Raw genomic sequence first — 27,550 nt, 5'->3', positions numbered from 1 at the left:
AGCACCTCTCCCTACTCTGCCTTTTTCCGGGATAGACTGTGACGAACCTAGTGTCACCAGGTCTTATATAAACCCGATGATGCTATGCGGCCAGCCAATCACTGTAATGCCACAACCAACATGGCTACGGCATTACAGTGCGTGGCAAGAAATTCCTGCATGTTCATTGGCTCTCTAAAGAGAGCCAAACATGCAGGGTGGGGACCCAAGCTCCCGCACAAGCAAACCGGAAATACTCGCCGGGCGCCAAGCATGTCGAGCAGTGTGATGCTCGGGCGGGTACCCAGCAGTGGCGAGCATGCTCGCTCATTACTAGTAAGACCCTCTTAAGTGTACAAGAGACTATGTACTAAGGCAAAATAGTGCACCCCTGACTCCAGCAATCTTTCATGACAGCCCAGACATTCCACTAAGGCAACAGGATGCTGAACGTTCACCAGCATCCTGCATTCAAGGTCAGTTCAACACGCTGCCAACCCTACATCCTGAACCTCCTTCATGCACAAGAATGTACCAGGCCCCTGGAACTCACCAAACCCTATACATTAAAGCCCAAGTGCAAGCCAATATGCAGGCAAGTCATCACATTCCGGTCAGCCACACAATTCCAGCTCCATGAGTGGCATAATCTTTGCACATTAAACCAGTTACTGAAATGAATGCTTATGCTGCATCATGCTTCCTGGTGTTTTTAGGTAAAAATGCCACAGACGATAGGAATAATACTTCTCAGCCTGTAACTGCAAGGTACAGTGGGTACGGAAAGTATTCAGACCCCTTTAAATTTTTCACTCTTTGTTTCATTGCAGCCATTTGGTAAATTCTAAAAAGTTAATTTTTTCCTCATTAAGTACACTCTGCACCCCATCTTGACTGAAGAAAAAACAGAAATGTAGAAATTTTTGCAAATTTATTAAAAAAGAAAATCTGAAATATCAGATTGTCCTATGGTAGTCCTGAAGCCATAGAAAATGCTCTGTTCAAGCATCTATGGGATTTTCCAAAAATATCTAGTAAGAACAGTTCAAAATTCCAAGAGCTCAGTGACCTCCTGTTAGAGCTGCAGCTGGCCAAAGCAGGCATGGTCCTACCTGGCCTCAGCTACCTGGACACTGCTCGTGGGGTAAACCCAATAGTTTTTCAAGCTACCGTACAATATTCAATAAAAGTGGACCACACTAGCATCAAGATACAAAACAGCTAACCAAGTCTCCTTTCCTCCATTTTCCTACTTCTGTGAGTTTATCAAGGACCTTGCAGAGTGTATGACTGACCCAAACTTTTCCTATGGAGAACCCAGCGGCCCTGGTTCATCCCCTCCTAAGTATGAAAGTCCACGTTTGAGCAACAGAAACCGCAGCAGTCCAGTGTCAGTGAAGAAGACTGATGTTCTTCCCACACATTCAACAGCTCAAGAGAAGAGTGAAGTATGTGAAAGGGTTGAAAATCCTAATTGAATGTGTCCCATGCAAAAGAAGCCACATCCCTTAAAGCAGTGCATCGGCTTCAGAAAGAAATCGCTCCAGGAATGCAAGGAGATTCTAAAGAACTTTGGGGTATGTTACAGATGTTGTGTTTCTGTGGCGCCCCTGAGGGTTCGACCGCCACAGGGATGCTGCACTTCTCTAATGGAGTGTAGTGTTCCTCCTCTGAGGTAAGACCAGTGTGATAGTTGTGACCCAACCTTCGCATCCAACACCACATTTCTCCACCAGAGGGAGCTAGTATGCACTAGGTGCTGCTCCCCTGGTTACAGGGAGACTGGGGAACCAAGAGTTAGGGGAACCAGTTAGTGGGTGAGGGTGGAGGACTTACAAGTTAGTTACACTTTAGACTTGGTCTTGGTCTTTTGCAGGTCCTTGTTAGTCAAGTCTTTTGTCGGTCTTCCGGCCGTGCTCTGTGCTGTCATATACTGTGTGTAAATGTGACCTTCCTCCCGGAGCGCAGACCCTGTGTGGGCCTGCAGGGTCGGGAGACACAGCCCTCGTACCCCGGCCTTGGGAAGAGAGGCAGGTTGTAGATGGGAAATGTCTCAACCCAGCCAATGACCAGGACAAAGAAGGCCCGGAGCTTAAGAGTGTGGCTCTACAGCAAATGGATCCCAGGCAGGATGCAGACGGAGCGGTATACGCCACCTGTCCTCGCCATGCTGATATATTCAGAGGGACTCCGGCTGCAAGAGGGGTACCGGCCCCCGACACCCGACCTTGCTACTCTATGTCCTGGTCGGGAAAGCCCGGTAGGCCCTGAGGATTCCACCGGGCATCGGACGGAGCGGAGCTGCCACCCATGCCCTTGTTCTGAGAGGAGTTCAGAGGGAGTCCTGGCCTATTTGCACACACACGGACAGGAAAGGATTCGGTCTGTAGTTCAGGAACACTCTGCTGTAGGGTCCCGACTGAATGCTGGACTTACTCGGAGGTTGTCGGACCCCCGTCTCTGGTGAGCGCAGGTCTCCGCGGGGAGCAGGGAGTTGCCTTCCTTTGCCAGCTATGTGAGTAAAGCGTTGGAAGTTCACCCCTATGGCCTCCGGACTGTTATTCCTGCCCCACACCGCGTGACTCGGCATCCGTTCTCCTCTACTACTACCCTCTCCATCCTGTCCCTCTGCCCTGAGGCCTTGCTCTGCCTGTGGGGAGTAGTAATAACTTTGACTGCCATAACATCATGCCTCAGCGGACTGCAGCGGCGCTGGTGGCCTTTCACCAGGCACCACAGGTGGCGTAGTCGTTAATTAGCCACTCAACCCGGATAAGCCCACACCATCTCCTTTTAATGTGATGGCCCTGAGCACGGGTCGGGTCCGGGCCATGGCTGCATCCCATCTCTCCATCACAGGACCCGACTCCGAGTCCCCTATCACCCAGGGTTAACTAAAAGGGCTTCCACCGGAGAGGACATCACACTTCTACTGAACACTTTGCTCAAAGCTGTAAAATCCCTATTAAGTGTGTGGCGTGCGACAGTGAGGACCACGAACAAGGACTCCATCCATCCCAATCTAACTCTGCTTACACCTTCTCCCACCACAACGCAAGGCAGGGAGGATGTAGATCAGAGGTCTCAAACATGCAGCCCGTAGGTACCACAGAGTCAGACCCCTTGACGATCCCGACCTGGTCCCGGAGGAGCCGCCGACAGCAGCACTGCATTGCCGCGCGCTGCACGCACAGACAGTCTCCCAGCACAGCATTACCAATGCCAGCCGCTGGCCAATCAGAGGCCAGCAGCTGACATTTGCGCACCGTCACTGCCATGCGCAGATGTCAGCTGCTGGCCTCTGATTGGCCAGTGGCTGGCATTGGTAGTACTGTGCTGGGAGACTGTCTCTGTGCGCAGTGCGCGGCAATGCAGCGCTGCTGTCGGCGGCTCCTCCGGGACCAGTTAGGGATCGTCAAGGGGTCTGACTCTGTGGTGCCTGTGGGCCGCATGTGCAGAAAGGACGCCGAGGGAACGGAGGACAGGTGACAAGAATCTTTTTTTTTCTCTTTTATGTGTGTGAAGAACAGCACAATAGGGGACATAGCCACAACATGGGGACTCGGATGGGGGACGTAGCCACAACATGTGAACATAGCCACAGCAAGGGGACATCGATGGGGACATAGCCACAAATGGGGACCTGGATGGCGGACATAGCCACAACATGGGGACCTGGATGGGGGACATAGCCACAACATGGGGACCTGGATGGAGGACATAGCCACAACATGGGGACATAGCCACAGCATGGGGACATTGATGGGGACATAGCCACAGCATGGTGACATCGATGGGGACACAGCCACAACATGGGGACATTGATGGGAACATAGCCACAGCATGGGGAGATTGATGGGGACACAGCCACAGCATGGGGATATTGATGGGGACACAGCCACAGCATGGGGACATTGATGGGAACATAGCCACAGCATGGGGACATAGCCACAACATGGGGATATTGATGGGGACATAGCCACAACATGGGGACATTGATGGGAACATAGCCACAGCATGGGGACATTGATGGGGACATAGCCGCAACATGGGGACCTGAATGGGGGCATAGCCACAATATGGGGACCTGGATGGGGACATAGCCACAATATGGAGACCTGGATGGGGACCTAGCCACAATATGGGGACCTGGATGGGGACATAGCCACAATATGGGGACCTGGATGGGGACATAGCCACAATATGGAAATCTGGATGGGGGACATAGCCACAATATGGAAACCTGGATGGGGGACATTACTACAAGATGGGGACATTACTCCATGATGGGGACCAGGATGGGGTTTTAGTCCAAGATGGGGACCAGTATGGGCACATTACTACAAGATGGGGATGGGATGGACACATTACAACAAGATGAGGACCAGGATGGGAAACATTACTACAAGATGGGGAACATTACTACAAGATGAGGACCAGGATGGGGAACATTACTACAAGATGGGGACTAGGATGGGGCACATTATTACAAGATGGGGACTAGGATGGGGCACATTACTACAAGATGGGGACCAAGATGGGGCACATTACTACAAAATGAGGACCAGGATGGAGAACATTACTGCAAGATGTTTGCCAGAATTTTTATATGGTGCTAATTGTAAGATAATGTTAATGTATGTGGCCAATTGGGTGAAACAAAATTTTAAAGTTAAAAAAAAAAATTAAAAATAAAGCATGAAATATATTTTGGCACTAAAAATTCTGTTTTATATATAAACTAAAGTACACGCATATTATTACCACATCCATTACGACCCAAGCTCTAAAAAAAATAAAATAAACATGGCAAAAATGCTCAAAAGGTGTATACAAAAAAAAATGGTATCACTAAAAATGGCACTTTCACCTGCAAAGAATGCAGCCCCCCAAATTCAAATTTTTTCCATGTGTGGCCCATATACCCAGTCGAGTTTGAGACCCCTGATGTAGATAAAGCAGTGAGTCCTATCACAATATCTTCTTCATGCACAGAAGTCTGTGGAGAAGGCCTCTGGGACAAATCGTGTTCGAAGATATGCCTGGTCTGCATGTGTCATGGTTGTTAAACATCTGTGACACATGCAGGGATTGCCTAACAAACAGGCAATCCCTGCATGTGTCACGACTGTTTAACAGCTGTGATACATGCAGCCGCGGCGACACTAACATAGATGCCGAGCATGCCACGTATCAGTTTACCAACATTGTCATAGGCTTCACCCTCTGATCTACCTTATCCACTTGATTTCCCTCATTATAGTCCACTAAATGTTGTGGGGGATTTTTTGTTAGAGACAATTAATCGTTCTTACAGAGACTATGAATACCAAATTATCCCTCTTTTATAGAGAAATCCCTGACCATGCCTTTGAGGGTTTAAAAGGAGAGATATTAATATATCCTCCACATATATGGCACTTCCTGGATGCATTCCACGTATCTGGGTCTATATTAAGGAGGTGTCCATGCTCTGCACCCAAAGGGATATGTGCTGTAAGATGCAAGGGGTTAACACTCCTTTCTGGCACCCATCGATCTGTGAAACAAAGGACTATAGAACAGTCGCTGGACGCAGACACCGGGAGGTGTGCTTACAGCATTGCTTCCGGTGTTATGCGTTCCAGCACAGAGACTGTACATTCCACAGACTGGAAGTTCGGGTCCACGGACAGTAAATACGTCACACGTTGCTGGCGGAGACACCACAGTGTTTTGAGATCAGATACAGTGAGGTGAGGGCTCCCTTTGCAGTGCTCACCACACCAATATACAGATGTGAGCATTTTGATGCGACCCTGATGCAAGGTCTAAGAGTATCTCCTCTGATGAGTCGGTACCTCTGACGAAACGCATTGGGAGTTCATTAAAAGGACACAGACACCCATGAGGGATTTGAGAAACAGGCTTGCTTATCCTGAGTACTTGGTGAGACCATTCCTTTTCATATTTACGATGGGCGGTTGGTGGTCACAGAAACGTGCATAATGACGCCAACATTGCTACATCATATATATTGCGTGACGAAACTTTGTTGGTGGTCTGGGTATATCCCGTTGTCACAATATATACTTGAGCTGCATGCACAAGGTTGATGTCCACTTTCTCATGTATAAGACACCATGATATATGGCTTACTGTTGTGTACAATTCAGTACCATTATAAAAATAACCTCAGAAAGGGCAGATGGTGTTATATGTTTTAATATGAGCATAAGAGATATCACTAACAAGCGCTGTATCCTTAGTGATTTGTGGATATAAAATGTGGTTTGTGTGATGGGTGGTTGAACTTGGACCGCTTAACCCACACTTTTATACCACTGGTCACCAAGAGTGAATCCAGGTACACTTGGTGACGTATTGTGAGTCTTGTTTTGCACATAGGTGCAGCCTGCACCATGTGGAGTCGTGGTATAATCTATTTTGGTTTTCCGGCATAATAGGTGTATCATCACTTTATTAAATAGTTCCACCTCATTGGAATTCTGGTTTTTACTTGTTCGTGTGTCATTGTGAATTGTTTTTTTTTTAGCTTTTTCTAATAAAGGTAATTTTAATTAGCCCAATTACTGCTTAAACCTATTGAATTGACTTGACATTCTACTTATACCCTGCTTTATCACAAATCCAAACTAGCCTCGAGGCCTGCTCACTCTGTACCAAGACTTGGTCTTTGTGCTGCTGCACTGCTGGTGGAGGTTGCTGAAGTTGCTCCTCAACAATGGCACGACATTTCCACTGACCTGCATCCAGCTTACCGAGGACATGATTCATGGCCGCATCTAGCCTTTGTGACAACACCTGGCTGTCTTCTCCAAGCTTTCTACATGAGGGCCCTTGTTCTGTTGATGCTAGCAGCACATTTGAGCTTGAGCAACCAGAGGATTACGGAGAGATCAGACCAGACATCTCTAAACGCTGCATATGTTACACTAACGCCGCTAGGATTAGATAGGGCGAGGGGGGTTTCATGAATTTGTTGGAATCCTGGGGGAACCGTTACCCAGGGTGACCAGAGGCTGGAGCTTCTCTCAGGCACACAATAGATTCAATTGCTGACTAGACACATCTGACAAGAGTCTTCATAAACAGTTGAACAATGGAGTTTAATCAAGTACGGCCAGTACCATTTAACTCTTTGAAGCAACAAGCTTCACCACAGTACAGTCTATTAAAGCAGGCTTACTAACGTCAGTCTCTCCAGTAGCATAATACAGCACAGATTATATTTTTTTGCAGCACACTTCTATACATCCACAACCACAGGTTTTTCCTTCACAAGCACTCAATAGTGCACAACATTCTTTATCCAGCATGGAGATGTAGGGGGGGAGGGTTTGATGATGGAGATGATCCCTGGGTGAAGATGATTCCTTCCAGTCCTTATCTTTCTGCCCGATAATACTCTGCACTGTTAGTTCAGGGAGTCTATCTGACCCATGTTTAGCTTCCCTCCTGACCTGAATTCTGTTCACTTGCCTTGTGTGAGATACAGATCACATACCACCTTTCTCTTAGGCTCCAGCCAGACTAATAAACAAGTTCCCCACAATCCCGCTGGGGCTCTGCTAAACACTCCCTGTCTCCTGTGACTGTGTTAACCTCTCTAATTGCTGGATGCTTCTGAAGCACAATACTTCCTGTCTCTTGTGACTGTGTTAACTCTTAAAGTTGCTGGATGCTTTTGAAGCAACAGCACTACTTCTGTATGTCACACATATCTATGACACCAAAGTTGAAGCTGAGGCCTCATCACTCTGGACGCTTCTCGAGCTGGTCATCAGTTGTGCAGGCTGGTATTCACCTGACATATATCGCCAAGTGCTTCATGAGAGAAGGAATCACATGAAGGACATTACTACTGGAGATAGCTTACGGTAGTGAGTATACCACCATATACGCGTAACTCTAGCTGTGTTAGGACATGAAACTTTCACTATTTTGATTGCTGTGTTGGTGGAAGTGTTAGCATTTTGCGGTTTCCCCAATTCGAAGATGGGTTTCTAATTGGACTTGGCTTATCCTACTGTTGTGGACTTCAAGTCACCAGCCAGAAAACCGGACTTACAACTGTTATAGTTATTGTTGTTTGCTTGTGTGTTTATTTTTTATCTTTTAGATTACAGATCGACGGTGGACATCATCAGAAGGCATCAAGTCAAAATGAATCATTGTGAAATCTAAAGATTTCAGATGGGGAGTGTCATGTCCCATGATTTGGGAATCATTCAGATAGTATAGCATCATTATTGAGTTGTTTTCTATTGCTGTTTCGTTGCTATTCAATAAGGTTTGCTCTCTTTAGAAGTTTACTCTTTCTCTCTCCCTGTCTCTCTCTGATGTAGCTATGATGTCAGTAACCCCTCCCTTCTTCCCCATTCTTTTTCCTCATTCACCATCTTCAGCCTAGTAAGAGTATGTGCCCACAATAAGGAGCCGCTGCGGCCCTAACGCAGCTGAACATCCGCGTGGCTTCCACCCTCATTATTCAAATGAGCGGCCGCAATTTTTTTTATTCACATGTGGACTTTCCTCATTGATGTTAGTCTATGGGGAAAGTCCACACGCGAACCCGCAAGAGAAATTGACATGCTGTGGTCCTGAAACACGCGCTGCATGTCAGTTTCCGCGGGTGATCCGCAGGTGCATGGGTTTCTAAAAATCCCATCCACTATGCTGTAACATCTGGATGCTGCGGATTTGATGCTGTATAAACACGCAGCTTGCTTCAAACCTGCAGCGGCTCCTGATCGTTGGCACATACCCTTAGAAGCTCATGTGCTTCCAGCCTGTTTCTAAAAAGTCTTTTTTTACCTGATGTATGTTTGCACATCATCAAGAATTCTGCTGGAAAAATAAATCCTCTTCTGAATCATCATATGTGCTTCCTGTAGTCGAGTTAAACCATCTGAGGACATCACTTTGTGAGAGGACAGTTAAAAGAGACAGCCTAGAAACGGTGTCTCACAGCGCTCTATGCTTGCAGCTAAGCCATGGAGTCAGAAAAGTAGAGGACTACATGGGGCTACATGGCTCATTGGATGGCCAAACAGAACCAACCCATTCAGTCTTGAGTATAGTCAGAAACTCAGTTAAGTTTAGTGGAGAATAAATATTCACCCACACGGATCCCCAGTAGGTACCAGTGAGCACTCACCCAGTTCCTGCTGGTCTATGATTCCTGATCTTGACCTTGACCGACTGGGAATTCCAAACTAGAAAATAACTGGTTGCTGCGGTGACCTAACTTCACTCATGATTGGCTGAATTGGCTTTTCAGGCCATTTTCAGTGTGTTGAGGATACAATTAAGAGGCATCTGGGTGAGCTCCGGAGTGGTACCTGCTGGGCATCGGTGCAGGTGAGTAATGATTGTATTTTTTTAACCAGACTGAATCTTAAGAAATTTTCATTACCTAGAAAACCCCTTTTAGAAAAAAGAAAACACAAATTTACTTCACCTTGATAAGTCCCTTAAAAAGTATAGAATCTAAAACTACCTAGGTTTGCTTTGGTTGTATTGGTTTAAGTTTCTATTCATTATTTTCTAATTAAGGCGTTGTTTTTTTTCATATCATATGTTAACATATTGGGCTATAGGTTGAACTTCAACCTTAAAAATTATGAAACTATATCAAAAATAGCACTGCCTCCAGTTTCAGAATTTTTAAGGTTGAAGTCCAACCCATAACCCAATATGTTAACATATGATATGAAAAAGAACAGCGCCTTAATTGGAAAATAGGTTTTAGCAGCATGAGGTCTGTCGGTTGACATAATTTTAATAGACATGCACAGTAATGTCTATTAAAATGATGGAAACTGACAAACCTTATTATACGTCATTGGAGTCTATCAGGTGCTGTTGTCATATGATGGATCCCTGGCATTGCATCAATGTTTCCATTATAAATAGAAGTCACAATTCAGATGTGAACAACGCATATTAACATAGTGTTTTTTTGTATCCAGATCCATCATATCATCCGAGGATATTGAGCATCTGTCATGATTTCTTTTGCAAATGCTGATGCAAAATATCGTTGCTGTAAAGTGCTGTTATACAATCTTGTATACTGATAATTTCTCGAAGGTCAGCAGATGGAAACTAATAGCTGTGGATAATTTTCAAAGCTAAAGAAAATATAGGAAAACAGGCTGAAATGCTATCAAATTGCAATATATAAATATATACAGTATATTGTGACCAAGTCACTGATAAAGTGATGGAGGGAAGATTTGTTTCACAGAGGCGATTAGCTTCCGTGAATTGAAACCATGAAGTTAGCTCCAGCATGTTATTTGCTGAGAGGGGTTAAACCGTCATTTTAAAAGGGAGTTTTTTTTGGGGAATGACCATTGTGAAGGGTGGATGGTCATTCACCATACCTCCACCTCATGTTGTGGTCTGGGATTTAAATACATGGCCTGCTAAGGCATTCAGTGTTCAGTGTATCTGGAGAGGCTAACTCCAGAGAAAGGAGCTTGTGGTTGTACTAACCTGAACCGTGTGTGTTTTGTGAACCCTGTGCGGACGGATCCCCACAGGCCTCTGGACTGTGCTATCTGTTTTCTTTTGTTTACCCTTTTTTCAAAGAAAGGCCTGTTTGATTTGATGAACTTTACAGTGATTTATGCCTGCACTAATAAATCATTGAGAAATTTAAAGCAACAGCGTTCCTGTGTTACCACTGTGTGCAGCTGAGTGAGTCGATCTACCACAGGTGGTGAATTATTCTGGCAAGATCCCCAGGAGCCACGTGTAGCAGCGGAGGACAAACCACATGTTCTGGGTAAAGACAGCGATAAGCCAGGAAACAAAGACAGACGGTATGGAGGACCTGATCAAGCACCTGGTGCTAGCCCAGCAGGAGACAAGCAAGCTGCTTTTGGAACAGATCCACCAACAGCAGCAGCACCAACAAGACCAGCTCCGACAGCAGCAGTAGCAGAGGGGATTCATGGGAGGCCGATTTCCCCTCTCCCAACTCCAGGTGATGACTCGTATGTCTGGAGAGCGATAAGACGAGCCATGCAAAAAATGACCCAGGGTGGTGATGTTGAGGTATTTTTGACTGTGTTTGAGGGGGTGGCATAGCTGGAAAAGCTACCGCCGGAGCAGTGGTCGGAGGTGCTGGCCCCCTATCTGACTGGTGAGCCCCAGAAGGCCTATTACTAGTGTTGAGCGAGTATGTTCTGTTAACCCTTTCATCGAGTGTGCTCTGGCGATCACCGAGTAGTTACAGCTGCTCGGTGTTATGTTTAAATCACTCCCGTGTGCATGATTTGCGACTGTTTGACAGCTTTATTACATGTGAGGAATGCAAAAGAAACAATCATTCCTCACATGTATTAAAGCTGTCAAACAGTCGCAAATCATGCACGCGGGAATGATTTAAAAATAACACCGAGCAGCTGTAACTACTCGGTGCTCGCCCGAGCATACTCGGTGAAAGGGTTAACAGAACATACTCGCTCAACACTACTTTTTACGACCTGGCCTTGCAAGATGCCCAGGAATATGTTAAATTAAAAACTGAGATACTGGCACTTGCAGGAGTGACTATGTCAGTCAGAGCCCAAAGGGTTCACCACTGAGCGCATTATGGTGATGAACCCCCTCGCTCCCAAATGTTCGACCTTCTGCATCTTGTACAGAAGTGGCTGCAGCTAGAGTCCTCCACTCCAACCCAGAAGGTTGAGCTGGTTGTCATGGACAGATTTGTGCACTCCCTACCTAGGCCGGTGCAAACCTGGCATGCCCAGGGAGATCCCCGGAATGGGGATGACATGGTCGGCCTCGTAGAAAGATATCAGGTGGTTGAGAGGTCCCTAAAAAAGCCGGGTGGTGCTGCATCCCCCATACTGGGGTACTCAGAGGGAGTCAGAGCCACAACTGGGGGGAGTCCAAGGACCCAAGGGGTTGCTGAGGAGTTGCCAAAGACAGCTGGGAAAGACATGATCTGCTGGAGATGTCATGGTCCTGGACACATAGCTGCCCGTTGTCCTATTTCCTCCGAGCAGATGGACTGCAGCTTTGGAAGGCGCTGTTCGTATTATGCATACCCTACCTGCAGTTTGGACTATCAGCCCGGTTAGGGGCCACAGTCCTGTCCTGTGACCATAAATGGGGTACTGGTGTAGGGACTTTTGGACTCTGGGAGTTTGGTAACTCTAGTAAGGGCCACACTCCCCCACTAGTTGATCCCTGGGAAACATGTGAGCGTCCGCTGTATCCACGGGGACGCCAAGGACTACCCTGTCACCCAAGTGACTATAAAAGCAAACCGTGGTACTGATTCCCATGAGGTCAGGGTGATCAGAGACTCGTTACACCCAGTTATAATCAGGCGGGACTTCAGGCTGTTCTGGAACTTGTAGGGAAAGGCGGAACTTGTTGGGAACTATCTCAGACCGCAGCCAGTTCGTCCATGAAGAATCCCCATTACAGTCAGATGTGGATGAGTTCCTCCTGTGTGTCCTTGCTGGCGACGAGGATGAGAAAGAGACCCATGAAGATGAGATTCCTGAACTGGGGGTTTCTGGGGGGAATTTTGGTACCGCGCAAATGCAGGATCGTACATTGAAAGGTGCATTTGACAATGTGACTGTGATAAATGGGGTTGTTCAAGAGCCAGGGGCTGACACCAGGTTCCAATATTTCACCTTAATTGAAGAGCTGCTTTATCGGGTCACTAAATCAAGCGGGGAAACAATAGAGCAGTTGTTGGTGCCGGGTCCCTATAAACGTAGGGTATTAGATTTGGCCCATTCATGTCTTAGGTGGGCATCTGGGAGTAGACAAAACCCAAGAGCATGTCCTACAGAGGTTCTACTGGCCTGGGTGTCACTGAGTCATTGTTCATTTCTGCCCGTCTTGCCTACTTGTCAGCTAACTGCTCCCGCGTCCCACTTCCAGAGTCCCTTGGTTCCATTACCCATTATTGAGGTCCCGTTTAACTGAATTGCCATGGACCTTGTAAGGCCTTTAGTTAAGTCTGCCAGGGGTCATCATACATACGGGTTGTGCTGGACTATGCAACATGTTACTCAGAGGTGATACCATTGAGAAACTCCTCTGCCAGGAGCATAGCCCGAGAGCTGGTACATATCTTCTCCTGAAAGGGCCTGCCAAAAGAGATCCTGACAGACCATGGAACTCCTTTCATGTCAAAAGTAATGAGGGGGTTGTGTAAGGCTCTCCAGATTACCCAACTCAGGACGTCAGTGTACCATCCGCAGATGGAAGGCCTGGTGGAGAGGTTCAACAAGACCCTAAAGTTCATAGTTAAAAAGGTTGTGGAGAAGGATGGAAGGGACTGGGATTGCCTACTCCCCTACCTACTATTCTCTATTAGGGAAGTTCCCCAGGCCTCTACAGGGTTCTCACCCTTCGAGTTGCTTCATGGACGGCACCCTTGGGGACTATTGGACATTACAAAAGAGACCTGGGAAGCCGAGGTAACATCCCCACCAGAGCATCATCGAGCTTGTGGCCCAGATGCAAGACTGGATCATGAGGGTGATGCCGATTGTAAGAGACAGCCTCCTTCAAGCCCAAGGGGCCAAGGCAAGGGTCTACAATCGGTCGGCGAGACTGAGGCAGTTTAGCCCAGGAGATCGGGTGTAGATGTAGATGTTGGTGTAGATCCCCACGATGGAGAGTAAATTCTTGGCCAAGTGAAAAGGCCATACGAGGTGGTCGAGAAGTTGAGTGACGCCAACTACAAGGTCCACCAACCAGGGAGAAGACGGTATCAGGTGTACCACATTAACCTGCTCAAACCTTGGCAAGACAGAGAACCGGTGGAAGCTACGTGCCTGGGGGGCCCATCCCGAGGCCCTAGTTGAGGATATCACAATGGCAAAAACACTGTCACCGGCTCAGAAGCAAAAGTGCCAAGAGCTTCTTCAGCAGAACCAGGACCTGTTTTCGGAGCTGCCAGGTTGTACGCAGGTGGTCGAGCATGAAATCTTGACAGAGCCAGATGTGAGGGTGAATCAGAGGCTGTATCGGATTCCAAAGCACGCCGTGAGGTGATCTCCATAGAGGTGAGGAGAATGTTGAGCCTGGGCGTCATTGAGGAGTCAAAAAGCAGCTGGTCCAGCCCCATTGTCCTTGTGCCGAAACCGGATGGAGAATGGCGATTCTGTAATGACTACAGGAAGCTGAATGAGGTGTCAAAGATCGAAGAATATCCAATGCCCCGTGTTGATGAGCTCATTGAGAGGCTAGGGTTAGCCAGATATATCACCACCCTAGACATAACGAAAGGGTACCAGCAAATTCTCCTTTCCCCAAGTGCCCAGGAGAAGACAGCTTTCTCTACTCCTGACGGGTGCTTTCAGTACACCAGGATGCCATTTGGTCTGCAGGGAGCCCCAGCTACCTTCCAGAGGGCCATGGACTGGATCCTAGTTTCTCACAAAAAGTATGCTGAAGCTCATCTGGATGACAGATGTGATCATCAGTCCGGATTGGGGAAATCACCTACCGAAGGTCCAGGCAGTACTTGATGCGCTGAGAAAGGCTGGGTTTAGAGTAAACCCAAAGAAGTGTGCCATGGGGAAAGAAGAGGCAAAATACTTGTCAGGGCCGGCTCCAGGTTTTTGTGGGCCCTGGGTGAAAGAGTCTCATTGGCCCCTACCACGAGACACATACCACTATTCATGATGCACAGATACTGCAGAGAAATATATAAATAGTACAATGCAGAAGATTTCACTTCTTACATTACATGAGCGATATCTATTGTAAATTCTACAATAGCTCAGAAACCGGCGAATTCTCTCAATGCACAGTGCAGAACGGACAATATACTGTAGTACTCCATACAGTATTATGGGCCCCATATATTGCTCGAATACTGGTCCCCATATAACACTCCATACAGGTTACTGGTCCCAATAAAGCGCTCCATACAGGATACTAGTCCCCATATAACGCTCCATACAGGAAACTGGTCCCCATATAATGCTCCATACAGGATACTGCCCCCCATATAACACTCCATAGAGGATACTGGCCCCCTTATAACGCTCCATACAGAATACTAATGCCCCATGCAGGATGACATCCCCCCTTATAATGTCCCATGCAGGATGTCACCTCTCCCCCCCATATAATGCCCCATGCAGGATGTTACCTCTCCCTCCCATATAATGCCCCATGCAGGATGTCACCTCTCCCCCCCATATAATGCCCCATGCAGGATGTCACCCCCCCATATAATGCCCCATGCAGGATGTCACCTCTCCCCCCCCATATAATGCCCCATGCAGGATATCACTTCTCCCCCCCATTTATTGCCCCATGCAGGATGTCACCTCTCCCCCCCTTATAATGCCCCATTCAGGATGTCACCTCTCCCCCCATATAATGCCCTATGCAGGATGTCACCTCTCCCCCATATAATGCCCTATGCAGGATGTCACCTCTCCCCCCCATATAATGCCCCATGCAGGATGTCACCCCCCCATATAAAGCCCCATGCAGGATGTCACTTGTTCCCTGCCCCCACATAATGCCCCATGCAGGGTGTCACCTGTTCCCCCCCATATAATGCCTCATGCAGGATGTCACTTGTTCCCCCCACCATATAATGCCCCATACCTACATACATGTAAAAAAAAAAAAAAATCAAATACTCACCTCACTTCTCACCTGCTGCCGCTGCTCCAGACCCCTCACCAGTGCCGGCGTCTTCCCGTTCTGCGCTGCCTGTGACGGCTCAGGAGAGAGCGCGGTGTTAAGACGTCACTGCGCCCTCTGACCTGAGATGTCACAGTGCAGCATCTGCGGAAGGGACTGGAGCTGCTGCGGAGGCATGGGGAGAGGTAAGTATTGTGCCGGGCCCTGAGCAAGCGGGGAGGTGCAGGTGCTGACACCAGCACCACACCGCTCACGGGTCCCATAGCGCGCCGGGGTGCCCGACGGTGAGTGGGTTCCCCCGCCTGCTCAGGGCCCCGGCACTTGCCCGGGTGCGCTGGGTGCTGACGCCGGCCCTGATACTTGGGCTACATCGTCGGAAGGGGCAAAATAAATCCGCAAGTAAATAAGGTGCAGGCTATCTGAAATTGTCCACAACCGAACTCCAAGAAGCAAATTTGTGTGTTTCTGGGAATTGTGGGATATTATCAGTGATTTATCCAGAATTTCACCAGGATAGCCACCCCCCTGACTGATTTTCTTAAGGGCACGAAGACATCGATGGCCAAGTGGTCCACTGAAGCGGAGATGGTATTCCAGGAGTTGAAGCTCGCCCTATGTAAACAGCCAGTCTTAGTAGCGCCTTCCCTAAGGAGTTCGTGATTCAGATTTAAGCCTCCGAGGTCAGTTTGAGAGCTGTGTCCCAGAAAATAGACGAACATCCAGTCCTATTCCTGAGTAGGAAATTCTCTTCCTGTGAAAAGAACTATGCCATTGTTGAGAACGAGTGCTTGGCCATCAAATGGACAATTGAGACCCTAAGATATTATCTGGTAGGCCGAAATTTCAAGCTAGTATCAGATCATGTGCCCCTGGGATGGATGAGGGAAAGGAAGGGGAGGAATGCCTGGGTAAGTAGGTGGTTTATAGCACTCCAGGACTTTAATTTTCATGTAGAGCACAGGCCCGGGAGACTACATGGTAACGCAAATTCCCTGTCCAGACTTCCCTGTTTAGCGAGTGAAGGTGCCAAAACCCCAGGCTTTGGGCAGTGGACGGGGATATGTGACAAAGTCACTGGTAAAGTGATGGAGGGAATGTTTCACAGAGGCTATTAGCTTCCGTGAATTGAAACCATGAAGTTTGCTCCAGCATGTTATTTGCTGAGAGTTTAAACCGCCATTTTAAAAGGGAATGTTATTTTATTGTGAAGGGTGGAAGGTCATTCACCATATCTCCACCTCAGGGTGTTGTCTGGGATTTAAATACATGGCCTGCTGAGGCATTCAGTGTTCAGTGTATCTGGAGAGGCTAACTCCAGAGAAAGGAGCTTGTGGTTATACTAACCTAAACCATGTGTGTTTTGTGAACCCTGTGTGGACAGATCCCCACAGGCCTCTGGACTGTGCTATCTGTTTTCTTTTGTTTACCCTTTTTGCCAAGAAAGGCCTGTTTGATTTGATGGACTTTACAGTGGTTTATGCCTGCACTAATAAATCACTGAGAAATTTAAAGCAACACTGTGTTACCTCCGTGTGCAGCTGAGTGAGTCCATCTACCCCTCTTCTGACCTGTTCCGCAGGGTCCCATTTGGACAGTAGATGGCAGTCCTCGCACACAAATGCCGCACAGTGCTGGGGATTCTCTGGAATCCTGAATGTTTGGCCCACAAGTGATTATCTAGTCCAGTATTTCCCAAACTTTTTAACTTTGGGACATCCCTGATGAAAAAAAATTACCCCAGAGTACTTCTATACACTGTGTGCAGAATTATTAGTCAAGTTGTATTTTAGAGGATTATTTTTATTATTGATCCACAACTATGTTCTCAATCAACCCAAAAGACTCAGAAATATCCAAGCTTAATATTTTTGGAAGTTGGAGTGGGTTTTTTTTAGATTTGACTATCTTAGGAGGATATCTGTTTGTGCAGGTAACTATTACTGTGCAGAATTATTAGGCAACTTAATAAAAACCAAATATAATGCCATCTCACTTGTTTATTTTCACAAGGTAAACCAATATCAGTGCACAAAATTTAGAAATAAACATTTCTGACATGCAAAAACAAAAAACAAAAAAATTAGTGATCAATATAGCCACCTTTCTTTATGATGACACTCAACAGCCTTCCATCCATAGATTCTGTCAGTTGCTTGATCTGTTTTCGATCAACATTGCGTGCAGCAGCCACCACAGCCTCCCAGACACTGTTCCGAGAGGTGTACTGTTTTCCCTCCCTGTAGAGCTCACATTTTATGATGGACTGAGTCGGAGTGGAGCTCTCTGCCCTTTAATGATCCAGCCTCTGGCCCATCCATCTGGCCCATCAAGAGTCACTCTCATTTCATCAGTCCATAAAACCTTTGAAAAATCAGTCTTAAGGTATTTCTTGGCCCATTCTTGATGTTTTATCTTATGTTTCTTGTTCAAAGGTGGTCGTTTTTCAGCCTTCCTTACCTTGGCCATGTCCCTGAGTATCGCACACCTTGTGCTTTTTGATACTCCAGTAACGTTCCAGCTCTGAAATATGGCAAAACTGGTGGCGAATGGCATCTTGGCAGCTTCACGCTTGATTTTCCTCAATTCATGGACAGTTATTTTGCGCCTTTTTTGACCAACACGCTTCTTGCCACCCTGTTGGCTATTTGCTATGAAACGCTTGATTGTTCGGTGATCACGCTTCAAAAGTTTGGAAATTTCAAGACTTCTGCATCCCTCTGCAAGACATCTCACAATTTTGGACTTTTCAGAGCCCGTCAAATCTCTCTTCTGACCCATTTTGCCAAAGGAACGGAAGTTGCCTAATAATTAAGCACACCTTATATAGGGTGTTGATGTCATTAGTCAACACCCCTCCTCATTACAGAGATGCACATCACCAGATTTACTTAATTGGTAGTTGGCTCTCAAGCCTATGCAGCTTGGAGAAGGACAACATGTATAAAAAGTATCATGTGATCAAAATACTCATTTGCCTAATAATTCTGCACAGAGTGTAGATAATTTTTGTACAAGTGACCAAAATACATACACTCAGCACCCTTAATATCATAAAACATATGATGTACCTCCTGTATCACATATATAAAAATACACACAGTACTTAAAGAATATATTAAAAAAAATTATGCACAGTAAAAAATACACACCATGCCCCTTCAGTATATACATATGTATATACACTGAAGGGGTATCCCACTGAATACATATAGAAATAAAATATATAACGTACCCCCGAATACATGCTGTATATATACACATATTTATACAGTTGAAACCAGAAGTCTACATACACTATATAAAAAGACACATATGCATGTTTTTCTCAATATCTGAACTCAGAATAAACCTTTCCCGGCTTAGGTCAATTAGGATTACCATAATTTTTAATATTTGGCAAATGCCAGAATAATGAGAGAGAGAGAGAATGTTTTAAGGCATTTTTATTACTTACTGCAAAGTCAAAAGTTTACATATACTAAGATTACTATGCCTATACTAACAATTCTGGACTGCCCTTATGATGATGTCATGTGTTTGGAAGCTTCAGCAGTGTGGTTCACAGCTGAAACACACTGCTTCTTTATGTAGCATCATGGGAAAGTCTAAAGAAATCAGCCAAGATATCAAGAAAAGAATTGTGGACTTGCACAAGTATGGCTTATCCTTGGGTCCAATGTCAAGACACCTGAAGGTGCCTTGTTCATCTGTATAAACAATTATAAGCAAGTACAAACAAGATGGGAATGTTCCGCCATCATACCACTCAGGAAGGAGACGGGTTCTGTGTCCCAGAGATTAACGTGCTTTGGTCCGACATGTGTATATCAACCCAACGACAAAAGCAAAAGACCTTGTGAAGATGATGGCGGATGCTGGTAAGATTGTGTCAATATCCACAGTGAAACGAGTACTGTATCAACATGGGCTGAAAGGCCACTCTGCCAGGAAGAAGCTATTACTCCAAAAGAAACATAAAAAAAAACAGATTAATGTTTGCAAATGCACACAGAAACAAAGACCTTAATTTTTGGAGACATGTCCTGTGGTCTGATGAAACTAAAATTGAACTTTTTGGGCATAATGAAGCCTAAAAACACCATCCCAACTGTGAAACACGGGTGTAGCAGCATCATGTTGTGGGGTTGTTTTGCTGCAGGAGGGAACGGTGCACTTCACAAAATAGATGGCATCATGAGAAAAGAAGATTATGCGGCAATACTGAAGCAACATCTCAAGATATCAGCAAGGAAGTTAAAGCTAGGGCGTAAATGTGTCTTCCAAATGGACAATGACCTGAAGCATACTGCCAAAATGGTAACAAAGTGGCTTAAGGATAACAAAGTCAATATTTTGGAGTGGCCATCACAAAGCCCTGATCTCAATCCTATTGAAAATTTATGGGCAAAGCTGAAAAGGCAGGTGCAAGGAAGGCGACCTACAAACCTGGATCAGTTACACTAGTTTTGAAAGGAGGAATGAGCCCAAATTCCGACCAACTATTGTGAGAAGCTTGTGGAAGGATATCCCAAACCTTTGACCCAAGTCATTCAGTTTAAGGGCAATGGTACCAAATACTAATGAAATGTATGTAAACTTTTGACTTTGCAGTAAATAATAAAAATGCTTTTAAACATTCTCTCTCTCTCATTATTCTGGCATTTGGCAAGTATTAAAAATTATGGTAATCCTAACTGACCTAAAACGGGAGAGGTTTATTCTGATTTCATGTCACATATTGAGAAAAACACGCATATGTGTCTTTTTATATAGTGTATGTAAACTTCTGAAACTTCTGGTTTCAACTGTATATATATACATACACACAGCATGATGAAAGCAGCACTCCAATCGAAATAAGTAAAAAAGGTGGACTTTATTCACCCAGACACATATATGTTTATAATATAGAAAATTCAGCAAGTCTTGGGTTATTACACTAGTCCTGATTGAAAGACTGCTGGAATAACATGACTTTTAATAAATTTAGTGTATCTTTTCACCCTGCCTGCGCATCAGGGTCAGAAATGTACTCCATTCATGAGCCATAGTACATTTTTGCTATAATTCACGCCAGATTCTGGCATAAATTATTACAAAATCTGTTGAGCTGTGCTATGTCACGCTTTTCCTCTAAACCATGCTCACTTTTCAGAAATTTTTTCATACTAGTTTCTCTGGTGACAAATTCACACTACTTAGCATTACAGTGTGCTGCTTTGTTTGTTAGTTGTATATACAGTGCTGGCCAAAAGTATTGGCACCCCTGCAATTCTGTCAGATAATACTCAGTTTCTTCCTGAAAATGATTGCAATCACAAATTCTTTGGCATTATTCTCTTCATTTAATTTGTCTTCAATGAAAAAAACACAAAAAGAATTGTCCTAAAGCCAAATTGGATATAATTCCACACCAAACCTAAAAAAGGGGGAGGACAAAAGTATTGGCACCCTTTGAAAAATCATGTGATGCTTCTCTAATTCGTGTAATTAACAGCACCTGTTACTTACCTGTGGCACCTAACAGGTGTTGGCAATAACTAAATCACACTTGCAGCCAGTTAACATGGATTAAAGTTGACTCAACCTCTGTGCTGTGTCCTTGTGTGTACCACATTGAGCATGGAGAAAAGAAAGAAGACCAAAGAACTGTCTGAGGACTTGAGAAACCAAATTGTGAGGAAGCATGAGCAATCTCAAGGCTACAAGTCCATCTCCAAAGACCTGAATGTTCCTGTGTCTTCCGTGCGCAGTGTCATCAAGAAGTTTAAAGCCCATGGCACTGTGGCTAACCTCCCTAGATGTGGACGGAAAAGAAAAATTGACGAGAGATTTCAACGCTAGATTGTGCGGATGGTGGATAAAGATCCTCGACTAACTTCCAAACAGGTTCAAGCTGCCCTGCAGTCCGAGGATACAACAGTGTCAAACCGTACTATCCGTCGGCGTCTGAATGAAAAGGGACTGTATGGTAGGATACCCAAGAAGACCCCACTTCTTACCCCGAGACATAAAAAAGCCAGGCTGAAGTTTGCCAAAACTTACCTGAGAAAGCCTAAAACGTTTTGGAAGAATGTTCTCTGGTCAGATGAGACAAAAGTAGAGCTTTTTGGGAAAAAGCATCAACATAGAGTGTACAGGAAAAAAAAAGAGGCATTCAAAGAAAAGAACACGGTCCCTACAGTCAAACATGGTGGAGGTTCCCTGATGTTTTGGGGTTGCTTTGCTGCCTCCGGCACTGGACTGCTTGACCGTGTGCATGGCATTATGAAGTCTGAAGACTACCAACAAATTTTGCAGCATAATGTAGGGCCCAGTATGAGAAAGCTGGGTCTCCCTCAGAGGTCATGGGTCTTCCAGCAGGACAATGACCCAAAACACACTTCCAAAAGCACTATAAAATGGTTTTAGAGAAAGCACTGTAGACTTCTAAGGTGGCCAGCAATGAATCCAGACCTGAATCCCATAGAACACCTGTGGAGAGATCTCAAAATGGCAGTTTGGAGAAGGCACCCTTCAAATATGAGGGACCTGGAGCAGTTTGCCAAAGAAGAATGGTCTACAATTCCAGCAGAGCATTGTAAGAAACTGATTGATGGTTACCGGAAGCGGTTGTTCGCAGTTATTTTGGCTGAAGGTTGTGCAACCAAGTATTAGGCTGAGGGTGCCAATACTTTTGTCCGGCCCTTTTTTGGAGTTTTGTGTGAAATGATCAATGATTTGATTTTTGCTTCTTTCTCTTTTGTGTTTTTTCCATGCAAGCAAATTAAATGAAGAGAATAATACCAAAGAATTTGTGATTGCAATCATTTTCAGGAAGAAACTGTGTATTATCTGACAGAATTGCAGGGGTGCCAATACTTTTGGCCAGCACTGTAGAGGTAGCTGCTCCTAGTAAGCACCTGTTCACATCTATTTCTTGTTTTGAAAGTGCCGGCCAGTTTTTTCAAATTCTCCGTTATATATCGTTTACTTACCCCCATATTTTTCCATATTTTTTGAAACATTCCATGTCAAATGTAAAAAGTCCCTAAAAACACAAAAAGTATTTGCTTTATAAATAAGTAGTAAAAAAGTGATAATCTGCAAAATAAGGAAAGAACATTGTTAGCTGTAGATAGAGTAACTAGTTTATGAATTTGGTTATTACAGACAGATGTAGCAAGCCCCCAAAAAACACTAAATCAGAGCGATATAGCTAATATTATTCACCTTGAAATTGGGACATTGCTCTGTCTCTGGTGTGTGACGACATTTCTGCTTCTGTTATACAATCTCATATGCTACTTCTCTAACATTCAAAATTGCTGCTACATGTTCCATTTTCTGCACCGAGCTCTAGAGCATGGGTGCACAACATTTTTTGGCCCACAGCCACATTGTCATACTGAACCAATCCAGGGGCTGCGCTAAAAATTAAAATGGTATTACCTTCTGGGACATTTGTAGCATATCGAAAGTATGTAAAATAAATTCAACTTCCAGAACTCTTACCACCTAAAATCAGCCCTCTAATGCTATGTTCACATTGAGTATTTTTAAAAGAAAATTTAGAAATAGATTCTGCTCCTAAATCCACATCAAAAACCATACTCTTTGAATAAGTTTCCGACTGATTTTAATGGGTAAAGCTCCTTTAGTGTATATTTAACAACTAATATTAATTATAAAACACGTATTATATGGTAACAATTTCTTTATAATGTTTGACAGTAAAATAAGCAGGAAATCACATAACAGAATAAATTATCAGAATACACTAGAATTCAAGGGCTGGTAGTTTAAAATGATCTATTGAAGGGAAGGGGAACTAGATTGTCATTAACTATACCTGCCAAGGGTCTGTCTTTTAAAGCTTTGGCAATACTCGGTTCCTATCACAACTCGCTGCTCGTTTCCCCCGTCAATCTTTATCCACTTTTGCGATGCCGCTCTGGCGTCTGCTGGTCCCCGTCTGACTATTGGCTTTCCCTCTATCTGTGCCCGGTACCATATGTCTCTGGCACACACATCTGAGAACCATGCCCTGCAACCTGCTCCCGACCTGTCAACCAAAGTCACCTGGGTGATGAACCTTGATTGGCATCTTTCGGGTCTTCAGGGCTTGACCATTGACGTCTGGGCGGATATGTGGCACCTTTCTTCCTGACAGGAGCTCCGGTCGCTGCTGTCGCTCCTCTTGTCTCTCTCCTTGGTGCCAGAATCACCTCAGAACTTGCAAACGTGCTGTTTTTCTCCTCAGCTCGTTTCCCTGACAATACTGTACCCGGGCTCCTGATCAGACCCCTCCCCTTTGCCACATCTCCTCGCTGTTCTGGTACAATGTCTTGTCTCTTTACAAGTGCACACAGTGCTGATTCTTTCACGTTATTTTGAACATTTCACAGTAAAACCAATATGAAGCTTATTCAAAGAGTATTTGAAGCAATTTTATGTACATTTGCAGTAAAATCCTTTACTAAATCCTCGTAACAAACTGTGTGAATAAGTCCTAAAGAGGAAGAGGTCATGGACATGCCTTTCTACAATAGATCATGGGTTTTTGCTTACTGCCTAAAGATTCAGAACTCCTATAATCTACAGTGGAGCGAGCCACAGACAGGGAAGGCCACCTGTCTAATTCACATACGATTTTCCGGAGTTTCAAATAAGATAAGAGACCTAATTCTCCTGATGTATGAGGCACCCTGAAATGTCTACATAGGGTGCCATTAGTACTTGCTAGTCCCTGCCTGCTCCTCAGCTGCTGCTACTACTCTTCTATGTGTGGCTGCTCAGATACAGTTAGCCTGTCAGTCAACCATTTTTCTGTCCATATGGTTGGGGGGGGGTCGCACAGAATGACATACCAAGCCGCGAGTGTCTTTTGTGCCACAGGCTGTGCACCCCTGCTGTAGAGGATCCTTCTTTATAGACTTGTGTGTCTGTGTGTTGTGATAAAGTCACTGGTAAAGTACTGGTATGGGGTGGGCCTGGAAGTAACAGCTCCGGAGCTGTTTGTTTCACACGTGCTGGATGTATGGAGATTGCAGGTCTCCTGGAAGAAATGCCTTTGCTAAAGGACTTGGAAACTGGTGGGCTAAGAGGCAGAGCATCCGAAGGGTGACTGGAGACCGAGGTAGGTGAGACATCGATGGTCAAGCACCGAAACTCAGACTTCGCACGTCAAGAACCAAGGCATATGTTACACATACGCCACCTAAGTTCAGATAGGGGCGAGACCGGTTTCAAGAATTCGTTGGCATCCTGGGGGAACCGTTACTCATGGCGACCAAAGGCTGCAGCTTCTCTCAGGCACAGGATATAAATCATTTGATGCAGTGAAAGATGTAAACCTATTTGTTCGTAAGGTTAAATGGAGGAAATACTTTGCTCAGATGAACAAACTCACTTGTTCCGATCTGGGGGTATCAGATGATTTATTGGTTGACATTAGGATTCTTTTTGACTTGGGTTTACCAGACCCTAATTTGGAGGGCAGGGGTCCCTTTACTGATTTACAATTGAAAAATACTAATATGCCGCCACCACAGGTTGATGTTGGCCCCATTGATGTGTTTCTGGACCTGGTCACAGAAGACCTTACCGCCTTGGAAAAGAAAAAAACGAGATATAAATATAATCTGACAAAACTCGAGATTCAGGCTTTATGTAATTTGGAAGGGGATCAGTCAATTACTATTAAGTCCTCCGATAAAGGGGGCAATGTTGTGGTTATGGATTCCAGAAATTATCATCAGATGTGCCTGAATATTTTGTGTGATAAAGACTGTTATAGGGTCTTGAGGGGCAATCCTACTGGTGAATATTTGGATGATTTGAAATTGTTGGCATCTGAGGGCCTGACAAGTGGGATTATCAGTAAGAAAGAATTCGATTTTATCTGCCCTAAATTCCCGATAATGGCCACTTTCTATAGCCTCCCCAAGGTGCATAAGGGGACGAGTCCTTTGAAAGGACGTCCTATAGTGGCAGGGGTGGACAGTCTTACCCAAAATTTGGGTTTTTATCTCGATAAAATCTTGAGACCATTTGTCATTGGCCTTAATTCACACATTAGAGATACTAGTGACCTATTGAGAAAACTGGATGGCATATCTGTGGATCCTGATGTAATGTTGGCTAGTATAGACGTGGAATCCCTGTATTCATCAATTCCCCATGAAAAGGGCCTGGAGGCAGTGGAATACTTTTTGAGTAGCAGAGGATGTCAATTCGCCGACCACAATGAATTTATTAAAAAGTCTATTGAGTTTTGTCTGAACATAAATGTCTTTCTATTTTACAACCAATACTTCCACCAGCTCAGGGGGACTGCGATGGGGAGTCCCTGTGCCCCATCGTACGCCAATATTTACCTGGGCTGGTGGGAGGAAACAATTGTGTTTGGGGAACGTACTGTGGAAGGTAGTGAGAGGATATCCCTATGGATACGGTATATTGATGATATCCTAATTTTTTGGAAGGGGGACTCCATACAATTTCATACCTTTGTGAAGGCACTCAACAAAAATAGTCTTAATTTGCGGTTTACATGTGAAGTAGGTATTAATACCTTGCCTTTTCTGGATATCTTGTTATGTAAGAATGAGGATGGTAGTATCTCTACCTCGACATATCGTAAAAAAACAGCTACAAATTTATTACTGAAATGGGAGAGCAATCACCCCTTGCCCTTGAAGAAAGGGATCCCAAAGGGCCAGTATCTGAGGGTTCGTAGAAACTGTTCAGATAATGTGGTTTTTGATCAGCAGGCCTCTGAATTACGGGATAGATTTATTGAAAGCGGGTATCCCAAAAAAGTCCTAGCCAAGGCCTATGAGGAAACTCTGGCGAAGGATCATATGACTCTTCTTTATCCATCTCCACAGGATCAGGGAATAAATGACACATGTAGAGTGATTACTACCTACTCAAATAAGGCACATGAGGTCAGAAAAATTCTCCAGAAGCACTGGAAGATCCTTCAGATGGATGAAGACATAGGGAGCTATGTTAAGTCCACCCAACAGATTACATACCGTAGGGGTAGATCCCTTCGAGATAAGCTTGTAAAAAACCATTATGTTGGTGAAGCGGGTACTGAATGGCTTAGATCAACTGGCAAGGGGTGCTTTAAATTTAGTGGATGTGTGGCATGTAAGGTGATCATACAGAGTAAAACTTTTGAGAGTAAAGTGACTGGAGAAATACACTATATTAATTCCTTCATAAATTGCAGATCCAAAGGGATTATTTACAAAGCCACATGTCAATGTAATATCGAATATGTGGGTAAAACGAAAAGAGAACTCAGGAAGCATATAGGTGAACATTTGCGTGATATTGCTAATAAAAAGGACACACCCCTAGCTAAACATGTTAACACCATGCATGAGGGCAAAGTTGATTCGGTTAGGTTTATAGGTATTGATAAGGTCAAGTTTCCACAGATAGGTGGGAATTGGGATAAGGCTCTACTTCAAAGAGAGGCCAAATGGATACACTGGCACCTAGTGGACTTAATGAACAAATCTCGTATAAATGTTTCCTATAGGTCGAGGGACTATCTAGGGAAAGGAGTGTAGGGACAGCCGTCGTTGAGTGGGGGCGCCACTGAGCAGGTCTAGGGTGCCAACCTTCGCTGTCAGGTAGGGATTGGGGCGTAGGGCCAGTGTAGAAAAGATTTTGTGTGCCATGCAGTATCCTTTTGGCCTCTTTTATGGGGCTTCCTTTTTCGCAAAGGTTTCCTTCATTCAATTTTAGAAATATACCATTTATTTGCCTACCCTATGGTGTGTGTTGTTCTCTCTACCCCGTACTTCAGATGCTGACCCTTGGTTTAGCCTTTTGGGCAATGTTCTAAATGGTTTGTTGTGGACAAATATGTGTTGGTCTTAGCCTCCTATTCATGCCTGCTTAGCTGTCTGGTGAAGAT

General features: G+C 45.0%; 1 protein-coding gene across 3 annotated transcripts in view; it reads right to left on the bottom strand.

The window, feature by feature from the left end:
* The window catches only part of LOC141156683 (cytochrome P450 3A8-like), a 476,433-nt gene that overhangs the window by 120,988 nt on the left and 327,895 nt on the right, over window positions 1–27,550 (bottom strand). For all 3 annotated transcript variants that reach the window (XM_073642945.1, XM_073642936.1, XM_073642955.1), the window contains one exon: window positions 22,611–22,663. In XM_073642945.1, coding sequence (XP_073499046.1) covers window positions 22,611–22,663 — 53 coding nt within the window. The remainder of the gene's footprint in view (window positions 1–22,610; window positions 22,664–27,550) is intronic.

The sequence above is a fragment of the Phyllobates terribilis genome, unplaced genomic scaffold (genome assembly GCF_046119375.1).
Source record: "Phyllobates terribilis strain yellow unplaced genomic scaffold, ASM4611937v1 Scaffold_1__5_contigs__length_1240528914, whole genome shotgun sequence".
In the NCBI taxonomy this organism is placed as follows: domain Eukaryota; kingdom Metazoa; phylum Chordata; class Amphibia; order Anura; family Dendrobatidae; genus Phyllobates; species Phyllobates terribilis.
This window is presented reverse-complemented; position numbering and strand designations above follow the sequence as displayed.